Below are 10,680 nucleotides of genomic sequence, written 5' to 3'. Positions count from 1 at the left end.
GGCGTAACCTCTTAACACAGCTTTTTGTGTGTGTGTGTTGTTGATTACTTGCCAATTTGTTTCAGTCTGTAAATATTTGCTGTAATTGTGTCAACGTTCCACTGTACATCACTTGACCCCTGAGCGTATTGCTTATGGTTGCTCAGAATCATTCCTCTTGGAACCAGACTCATGCTTCTTCCTCTTCAAGTGCATATCTTGAATCTCATACAGTGCTGGGAATGTCATCTCTTTTCTTGTATCATAGGAGCAGCTGTTGTTGCTCCTGTAGATTTGCTGAACTGCTGAATCACTTGTTGCAACTCGCAGTAGATCTATTACTGCCTTTCAGTCTCATTTATAGCATACGTGATTTGGAAGGTAGTTTGAATGTTCCTAACTCTTTTTCTTCCAGGACTCCTGCTGTGAAGACAGATGTGCAGGATGCAGCAAGCACAGATCAGCCATCACAAACACAATGTGGCCAGTCTACAGGGTAAGCATGAAGCACACCTTTGCATCAGGTTTCGGTGGCCTGATCTTAAAAAAAAGTATTGTCTGGAGAATGCAAGGAGTCTTTGCTAACAGATTTATCTTAGAAGTTTTCAGTCTGGAATGAACAGCCACATTTTTTATTTTTTTATTTTTATTTATTTTTTTTTTTTTTAATATAGCTGTGGGAAATGCATTTCGTACTCAGGTAAATCATATGTTAGCATACACCTTATTACAGAGTAGGACTAAAAAGAACAACAGATCACAGGTTCTATTAAATTAGTCTGCTAACTACTGACTGATCAACACCATGAAGATAAATGCTACTGAATAGAATCCTTCTGTTCATTTCCAATTGAGCTTACTTTAGGACATACTTAACAATGGTTCAGGTGCAGTAAAATGGTTATTAAGTATTCTTCATATTCACTTCCTTCCCTCTGAAGGCACACGGCAGTTCTCCCAGAATCTCAATCAACACAAACCTCGACAAATGAGCAAGAAAATGCAGGTATGTTGCTTCTTCACATGCACCAGGTCTTGGGGCTCTCCGTGACTGGGAAATTAGTGCCTTGTTGTTCTAATTTGTCTCTCTTGTTCTCACAGAAAAAAATCTCAGAGCTAATAGTCTTGTTATTCATGCCTTGAAGGGAGGAAAGGTTTGTTCACTATTAATAAAATCTGCTCAAATAGTTGTTTCTATTTTTAGCTTGTGGGAATTTCAGTACTTGAGATTTTACACTCTCACTGCAGTGCTGTCTAGAACTTTTTCCTTTGAGTAAAATCTCTTTTTGAAATCTCAATTCTTAGAAAGTATATTTTAGTATGACTGCCAGATATGAGAACTCTCAGGCCTTCTTTGAATGTTTCAAAGTAAATCTGAAAATGTAGTCCGTTGCCTTTCATATCTTCCCAGTCTGGTGTCACTTATATACAGTTGCAGTAGCGTGAATAGTTCTCACATATAAAATAGTCTTTCTGCTCTTTGTCATTACTGCAAATCAGTACTTGTGGAGCATGACTTGTGGAAAGCTGGTTCTCCTGTAATAGCTGTTTAGAAGCTACTAATGTCACCTGTTGTTAAAACAGCTTCAGAGTGAATAGATTTTGTCTCTTCACCAAGATGTGAATGTTGGTAAATTTGTATGTGTCCTTAAATGAGTGGAACTGGCATTTGAGTTCTGTAGGTGGTTCTTAGACACATTACTGACTTGCCATTTGACCACTATAAGTAATTGATTCAGATGTGGGGAAAAAAGCTTCGTTCTGCTTAATTTCCACCTTCATACTAGCTTTTGTCTTTCCTAGGCTCAAAAGCTATCGAGGAAGAAGAGAGCACTTTCAGCTCCCCACTTATGTTTTGGCTGCAGCAAGAACAAAAGAGGAAAGAGTGTCTTGGTGAGAAGAAGCCCAAGAAAGGTTTGGTTTTTGAGATCTCAAGTGATGACGGCTTTCAAATCTGTGCAGAAAGCATTGAAGGTGAGAACTGTGCTTTATTGTTGTATTGCTTTTAACTCTCCTTGCCAGAAGTAAAATTATTACTTCTGAAGGCATTACTTATTTTCACGGATCTTTAAATAAGAAACAGCTTCTCCTAATTTACAGACCTGGAAAACAGTCCTAGTTCCAAGCAATATGTGGTTTCTGTTGAAAAATATGTCACTATCTCATCTTGTTTTATCCACTGACCAATGGTTTTGAACCGGGTGTTGTAAAGAAACAGTGCAACTCAGACAGTATGACATCTAGACTCGTCCTACAGACCAGTTAGTGAAGAAATTCGTTTCCCTTTCTGCCACAGTGAATTTTGAAGAATTTATAGCCCATAGATGGAATGAAAGCTTTGTGTTCTCTGGTTATTTTATTGAAATATGAACATTTTATAGGAAAACAGCATACTGCAAATGTACCTAAAAGTCTACTGGCGGTAGTGATGGAAATCTGATGGAACGTGCTAAAACTGATGGCAAGGCTGTTGTTACAGCACTCCTCAGTGCCCAGTGCTTGGATACTCTTTGTCAGTTTTGTTTTCTGTTTGTGTAATTGCAGATGCCTGGAAGTCACTGACTGACAAAGTTCAAGAAGCCCGTTCCAATGCCCGCCTGAAACAGCTATCGTTTGCAGGTAATATCCAGTGCCACCATTGTTTTTAATGTGCTTTTGAATGTATAAGAACAAACAGGTCTTAGGATTCACTGTCTTAAGAATTTCAGTTGAGCTGCTGTTTTTTTAATGGAAAATAAATTCTCCTAATGAACTGATTAAAACTGCTTACCTGGACTGAGCTAGTTAATACAGTGCTGCTGTGAAAATTTCAGGCTAGCAGAAGTTTTATATTTAATGGGCTGCTGTATCCTCCCATTCCCAGTATGCTTGGTCATTTTTGTCATTCTTGTGCTCTGTTTCCTGTTCCAGGTGTGAATGGTTTGAGGATGCTGGGGATTATCCATGATACCGTTGTGTTTCTGATTGAGCAACTTTATGGAGCAAAGCACTGCCACAACTACAAGTTCAGATTTCATAAACCAGAGGAGGCCAATGAACCTCCTCCGAATCCACATGGCTCTGCTAGGGCTGAAGTCCACTTGAGGCAAGTGTGAGCTTTGCAATTGCTAAGGTTAACAAGGACACAAGCAAAAAATCTTGAGAGTGCTGAGAGCTCTCAGTTTTTAAGTAAATGTAAGCAACTTTCTCCTGTGAATCAATTATATTGCATCTTCTTTGTCTGCATGTTTTGTTGTGTGTTTCTTTGTTTAATGAACCTTTCCTGGCTGGGGCTGGTGCCTTTATTCACAGTTCTCAGAAGCTGTTGTGCATTATCCTGATGCATAGAAAGCTGTGAAAGAGGACAGACTGGAGAAGGTGTAAAACAGCAAACATGCCAAGCTGTTCTGCCAACCAAATGTTTACATTAATTTTAGTTAGTAACACAAACCCCCTTTGTTAAATTACAGGAAATCTGCATTTGATATGTTTAATTTCTTGGCATCTAAACACCGACAGCCACCAGAATACAACCCAAATGATGAGGAAGAGGAGGAAGTACAGCTGAAATCAGCCCGGTATGCGGTAGGATTTAAAGGTTTAAAAAGGGGGGAAGGTAATGCTGTGGTGTTAAAACTAAGAGATCAAGTTTAGTTACACATTGTTATTTTTTGAGGTAGTGCTTAAGACTTCAAAGCTACCAAGCCCTAGAAAAACAAGGGAGATTACTACAGTCCTACACCAGCTGAAGGTGGTCAACCAGACCAGTTGTCTTATCCACATTTATTTTGCCTGCTGACATGAGACGTTTTGTTGATAACTTGAGGAGGGAAGGAATTGTCTGCATTGAGTTTTTAGAAAAGATTGCTCGTTAGCAGTTATAAATCTGTTTGAGTTAAGATACAGAATGAAGAACAGCCCTACGTTTAGTGTGTGTGCGTCTTTGTACATGCATTTATATGACGTTGAATTTTGATGGTGTTCTCAGTGGGCTGCAGTGTCACAATGATTGAGTGTCTGTATCTTGGAAACTCTCTCAGATGATACATGACATGGGCTGTCACGGATATCATCGCTTAGTGGTGTCTCTTTCTTCTAGGAGGGCAACAAGTATGGATCTGCCAATGCCCATGCGATTCCGACACTTGAAGAAGACTTCCAAGGAGGCAGTCGGTGTCTACAGGTATGGTTTTGTTCTGACACTCTAAACTTGATGTCTGGGACAGAGGAAGGTAAAAACTGAAAACCTTTGAAGTCAGACTGCAAAGTAGAAGGGACAGAGGGAGGATGTTTTCCCTTTTTTTTTTTTTTTAAAGATATATATTTGAAAAGTAATCCTCAGCACAATGTATTCCTTCTGGTGTGCCTTGCTGGCAGCTAAGACGTTAGGAGAGACCTACTGTTGTTATCATTGGCATTACATTGTAGAAGTCTAACAATATTACTGTGCTTCGTATCATGAAATAACTTGTTTTCTGCAGTGCTGGTGCAGCATTTTTGAGTTTCAACTTATATTGTTTGAATATTCTCTCACCCTGTTGCTTTTCTAGGTCTCCCATCCATGGCCGGGGCCTGTTCTGCAAAAGGAACATTGATGCAGGTGAGATGGTGATTGAATATTCGGGCAATGTCATTCGCTCCATCCTCACTGACAAACGAGAGAAGTACTATGACAGTAAGGTGAGTTAAGGGCTTTCACAGAACTTTTTAAAAAGCATTACAAGCCCCTTTCCCATTCAGTCATCCAAGGAAACAGAGCAGACGGAGAACTTGGTTACTAGCGAGGCTTTGGGATTAAAGTTATTTGTAACACTGGCTGAAGTTTTAAGTTCTAGAGCCAGAGTAGAGCTTCTCATGTGCAGAGAATAGAGGGAAAATGAATTTGTTTTTTACGGTTCAGAGAGTTAGAAAAGCTTAAGCAGTTTAAGGTCTACTGTGTGCCAGGGGAAGTGTCACAGGTGAGATCAGAGCTTGAGGATTCACAGCATAAGGAAGTGTGCAGACCAGAACTCTCAAACAAAATCAAGAAGCTGATCAGTCTGCTCTAAATTAAAACTTCTTTGTTGTCCCTGCTACAAATTGAAGTTGTTTCATGAAGGCTTTGTTATTCTTGAGAGAAGCATTTTGTCTGGCAACAACTTGTCAACAGTGCCAGGACAAGTATAATCACAGAGTTCTCATATGTGATGTAGGTAGTGTGATGTGATATTTAGAGTTCTCAAATGCTTTTAGCATTTGTATTAGTGACTTAAAACAGTTTTCAGTGCAAAGTAGTGATGTATGTAAGATGAAATAAATCATTGTCAGACATGACTGGTGAGATTATTGTGCGGGGAGAGAAGTTTGGGAGAACTAAGAAGTGGCCCTGAAGGTAGGATAGGTGTAGACCATGTGAAAATTGCATTTGGAACATCATGGTTTGGGATTACAGAATTCTCTGTGTATTTACCAGCCAGAGCTCTAGAGTCGTTTTCTCCCATGGGCAGGGAAAGATATCAGTGTGGTCTCACATTGCAGCTCCAAAGAGAAAAGGGGTTGAAATAATTCGAACAGGAGCTTATGAAGGCAAAGGTAGAAGGGTCGCAGGTATTTTTAATGACTTGACTCTTAGCATGCAGCACGTTGCAGTAATTAAGCAAAGCTGTCCATCAGAGTAGCTATCTCTTGACTTCCCTGGCATAATTGTCTTTGTGTTCTCTGTGTGTAGGGGATCGGTTGCTACATGTTCCGCATTGACGACTCCGAAGTGGTGGATGCCACCATGCATGGGAATGCAGCCCGCTTCATCAATCACTCCTGTGAGCCCAACTGCTACTCTCGGGTCATCAACATCGATGGCCAGAAACACATCGTCATCTTCGCCATGCGCAAAATCTACCGGGGGGAAGAGCTCACGTACGACTACAAGTTCCCCATTGAAGACGCCAGCAACAAACTGCCCTGTAACTGCGGCGCCAAGAAGTGCAGGAAGTTTTTAAACTAAGAACTTCCGTGAGCTGCAAGTGAGCCCTAAAGGGCGTGGGGCGAACCAAAGCTAACAGTGAACCCCTACCCTGCCATTCGCGAGGGGAGGGGAAAGGACAGAGGCAGGAATGAAGATCAGCTGGGCTCAGGGACCCAACTGGCGGCTGTGTTTCTCTGTCAGAGTCCACATCTTCATGTCTTGCATGCGCACACTTACCCTTACGAAAGACACGGGCGACTGGAGAAGATCCTCAATGTGATTATGTTTTTGCTATTCTCTTTCCCACCCTACCCCCAGAATTCGTTTCTCAGCACGGGGCTAATGAGTGGGAGAGGGGAGGGAAGGCAGACCCGTACCCAAGTATAGAGGACTGATCACAGATCCCATCCCTTTGACCTCTCTTGGCTCAAAGAGGTGAATGTGGAGTTCTTGTTTTCATTCGGTTGCTGTGTCATAAGTTTCCATAGCACAGTACGTGACTGCGCTTTTCTCCTAGGGAGAGAAACTGTACCCCACCAACCAGCTACTCTGAGAACTTTGTGAGTGTCTGTGGTTCCTTGTGCTATGCATCTCCAAAACACTATCTGTGAGTTGGTTGGTGTACTGTGTGGCGTAGGTGGCTGCTGTGCCGTGTGGGTCCGGCTTATCTGCTTTAATCTAGGAAGGCTGAATGGGGGAGAGGGTCATACAGCAGCCGTGAGTAAACTGGGAAGGATTTGGATAGTGTTTCACTCTGAAATTCCAGCTGGAGTGCAAAGGGAATTCCTGGCATTCCTTAGCAGAGAAAGGGCTTGTGCCAACTGGTTACAGAGCTGTAAATCTTTGTGAGCAAAGGCTTTCTTTCAGCAGCACCCTCCCCCTGCTGTAAAGGAGGGAAGCAGTCTTTTCCCATGCTTCTTCCTTTGGAGGCTGCCTTTTTCTCCTTTGACCTAGGGACTGAAGGGCTCCCCTGGTCGCAGCGGTGTCTGCCGCCGTGGGACTGCTCTCTGGGGAAGGAAGCAGTGGTGGGAGCTGCTGCTGCTGTTGGCTGTAGAGCAGGGGCTGGGAGGGGGGATTTGTGTGGAGCCCCACTGAACAGCATCCTAGGGAGACAAGCAAGTGGCTTCTGTAGGCACGTGCCTGTCTGACCCACCGTCAGCGTGTCGTTCCGTAATCTTCCATGAAAGGCACAGGAAGAAGCACCAAAATGGAGTGTAAATTCACTGAAGGTGCAAGGCCAAACACTAACCAGCCTCGTGTACTCCGTGCAGCACTTAAAGATGCACAGGAAACGAATTGGCGATTGGCACGGTTGAAAATGGCGGTAGCTGAAGGGTCGAACTTAGCTAAAGTGAATCAAAAGACACTATTGTCCTGGTTCAGGTAAATGCTCCTCCCTTTTGGGTCTGCTCCACGCCTCCAAAAATGGAAAGAGGAAAAAAAATAAAAAAAGAAGAAAAAAAAATAGAAAAAAAAATAGAAAAAAAGAACGAAAGAAAAAGCCCCAAGCCTAACAAATGGAGACATTGGATTTTACTCTGTTCTGTTTACAGTTTAGTATTTAAGGTTTTATAAATGTAAATATATTTTGTATATTTTTCTATGAGAAGCACTTCATAGGGAAAAGCACTTATGACGAGGCTTTTTAAACAGTGGTATTATTCTAATTTAAAAGAATCTGTTTTTAATAATTTTTTTATTTTCATAGGACGGTTATAGGAAATATCTGGCTGGACACAGTCTGAGCCTTTCTCCAGAGAGAGGGGTACACTTTATTTTTATTTTTTAATCTTGTTCTGCCTTTTTGACTTTGGTAACTGTTTCTGTGAGGTTTGGCTGGACCTTAAACTTTGATTTTCTTGTCAAGATGGGGGCAGGAGGGAGAATTGCCCGGCTTTGGAGGAGTTGTTGGGAACTCTGTCTGAACAACTGCTCGTGCCCCCAGGCGGGAGGCATGATTCTGCCTTGCCACACACCAGTATCCTGTGTGTATTTAAGGAAAAAAGAGGAAAAAAAAAAAAAAGAGAGAGAGAGAACTGACCGTAAATAGCTTCACCCCTTTTGCCTGGTGTTCAGAATGAGCGTTTCGGTGGGAAGTGTGACTCTTCTCACCCTGAAGTGTGGGGAGTTGGGTGTCACAGCCCTGGGGGCAGCGGGGGGGGCTCTGCCGGCCCAGCCTTGTGGCACCTGCGGGGTCTCAGCATCCCTCTTCTGTCCAGAGCAGCTTCCCCGAGGGAAGGCCCTGCCTTTCTGCTTCGGGGTGAACCCACATCTTTCCAGACACAGAAACGCAGTCCTGTGGAAATCTAGCGAAGCAATAGGGCCCCAGACCTGCCACCCAGGGCAGCATGGGGTTCATACCCCTACGTGCACTCCTCATCTCCAAACCAAACACAGAGTAGTTTTTCCTTGGAGCAGTAAACCCTTGAAGCACCCTTGCTTTTCTAAGCTGGACCTGTGGGTAGGCGAGCTGGCAAATGGAAAGGCTGCTCTGAAACAGCATCAGCAGTTGGTAGGGAATGGACCGAGCTGAGCGATACCCCCAGTGCTCGTGATCTCACACTCCGTTATCTGTGCTCTTCAGGCCCCAAGACCTCTTCCTCTGACCTGGGAATGAAATACAGCTCTCACAGGGTCAGGAACTGCTGGTTTCCTTTCTTTATTGCACTGTGTGATTATTATTTGGTAATAACTGTTTAAAGAAGAATCCAATCGAAGCTGCATTTGTTACTGAAATGATTTGATGCACTGACAGTTTGGGAACGCACATACCTTGAGAAGGCCAGACAGCCTGTCTGGGGGGATCTTGGCCCTGCATCCACAGACACGGCTGCTCTTTGTCCTTATTCTTAGCTTGTTTTGGACAGCAGTGCTTGGTTAAACCCAAGAACAGTGTGCGGGTTGCACGGCTCAGCCCGGTCCCTGAAGGCCGCGCTGTGCGGTTGGGAGCCCCGACACTGCTCCTATAGGAAACGCTGGGAGAGAGGGGTGGGGAGGAGAGCCGTGGGACCCCCCCGGGAGCTGAGCACCAGGAAACCTCCTCCTGTGAGGACCGGCCGAGCAGAATTGGGTCCTTTAGACCCAGCTCGCTGTTTGCTTTGCTGCTATACCTGTGGCGGCCGCCGTGGCGGCACCGCCGTGGCCAGTGAAACTGTCTGTACCCAGAGAAGGTGAGCTGTGCTGCTGGGCAGGGCCCCGATCCGCTCCCATGGCCCAGCGTGGGTGCTTGGAAGGAAGGCAGGGAGAAGCCTTGGCAGCTGGTGTGTGTTGTCCATCAGGCACCACGAGGTGCTGGCCGGCGAGCCCTGCCTGGGCTGACAGCGAGCGCAGCACAGCTTCCCAGTATATGAATGTATATTTTATAAGGACTGACACAGATCATGATATCTGAGAAATACTACAAAATGGAACCTTAGGGCGTTTGTTTTTATTTGTACAAACCGACTTTTGGGTTTTTTTTTTTTTTCTTTTTCTTTTTCTTTTTTGTAAAGGAAAAGCGGGTCATTGCAAAGGGCTGGGTATCTTTCTGTTAATTGTTCCTTCTTTCATTTGCAAGCAATACCAGGTTCTTCAGCGAGATGGTCTTTGTGCAGAATCATGCCATTCAAACCCACGCTACCGGTCCACACTCAACACCTGCAAGTTTTTTTTAATAACTATAAATACGATATATATAGGAACTAATATAGTAATGCACCGTGTAATGAAGCCTAGTTCAGTATCGGTCCATGGCTTTTAATTCTCTTAACACTATAGATAAGGATTGTGTTACAGTTGCTAACAGAGGCAGGAACAGCCCGGGCTGTGTGTTTCCAGGTGGGTGCCCGGGTGAGGGCTGGGCGATGGGCAGCACATGGGAACGGGCGGCCCGGGGGCTTTCCTGCCCTTTATTGTTACCAGTCAGTACTTGTACAACTTGGTTTTTTCCTTTTTTTCCTTTCTTTTTGGTAATGAATGTTGGGGTACCACCTGCATATAGGGAAAAACAATGTGCTCTGTGCTTTCCTGGTATCTTTTTAACAAGGTACAGTAGCTTTGTCTATCAACCGAGAACTATACTTGTGGTGTTTCTTTTATTGAACTTAACAGTCTCTTTAGTAAATACAGGTAGGTGAATAATTGTTTCAAGAAAAAAAAAAAAAAAAAAAGAGAAAAAAAAAGAGAAAAAAAAAGAGAAAAAAAAAAAAGAGAAAAACAAATCCGCCAAGTTATGTTCTAGGATTGCATTTCTTGACAACTTATCATGTATAACAAACCTTTGTTTTATTTTTCCTTGTGTTCTTCCGAGCTTCTGGTTTTCTTTTGGGTATAAAAACAACAACAACAGCAACAAAAAAAGAGGCAACGTGTCTGCAGTACATCAGTGTTAACTCCCTGGCACAGGGAAGAAGGAAATACTTTAATAGTTAATTAAAAAAAAAAAAATTAAAAAAAAAATAATAAATTGCTGAAAGCTCTGCAAAAGACTGAATGTAAAAAAAAATAAACCGTGTACATAGTTGTAAAAAAAAAAAAAAAAAAAAAAAAAAAGGAAAAAAAAAACAGTGGGAAAAAGAAAAACCGACAAAAAAAAAAAAAAAGGAGTTTTTAAACATGTTTATTTTCTATGCACTTTTTTTTATTTAAGTGATAGTTTAATTAATAAACATGTCAAGTTTATTGCTGCAGAGGGCTGCTGGTGCTTTGTTCCGAGCTGGGAGCTGCGCTTCCCATCCCTGGGGCTGATGGTCGCAGGTAACCCTTCTCTCTGAGCCCTGCAGTGCTGCACTCCTGGCTGC

At 43.1% G+C, this 10,680-nt stretch overlaps 1 protein-coding gene across 6 annotated transcripts in view; it reads left to right on the top strand.

Annotated features, from left to right (window-relative positions):
• KMT2A (lysine methyltransferase 2A) overlaps window positions 1–10,569 on the top strand; it is a 47,764-nt gene extending 37,195 nt beyond the window's left edge. For 5 of the 6 annotated variants that reach the window (XM_025143346.3, XM_025143345.3, XM_025143344.3 and 2 more), the window contains 9 exons: window positions 395–475; window positions 921–985; window positions 1,783–1,953; window positions 2,524–2,598; window positions 2,890–3,064; window positions 3,429–3,536; window positions 4,058–4,141; window positions 4,509–4,638; window positions 5,666–10,569. In XM_025143346.3, coding sequence (XP_024999114.2) covers window positions 395–475; window positions 921–985; window positions 1,783–1,953; window positions 2,524–2,598; window positions 2,890–3,064; window positions 3,429–3,536; window positions 4,058–4,141; window positions 4,509–4,638; window positions 5,666–5,941 — 1,165 coding nt within the window. In that variant the 3' untranslated portion in view covers window positions 5,942–10,569. The other variant, XM_040652170.2, reaches the window with a different exon arrangement.
• The last annotated feature ends 111 nt before the right edge of the window (window positions 10,570–10,680 follow it).

This window comes from Gallus gallus, chromosome 24, assembly GCF_016699485.2.
Source record: "Gallus gallus isolate bGalGal1 chromosome 24, bGalGal1.mat.broiler.GRCg7b, whole genome shotgun sequence".
Classification (NCBI taxonomy): Eukaryota; Metazoa; Chordata; class Aves; order Galliformes; family Phasianidae; genus Gallus; species Gallus gallus.
This window is presented reverse-complemented; position numbering and strand designations above follow the sequence as displayed.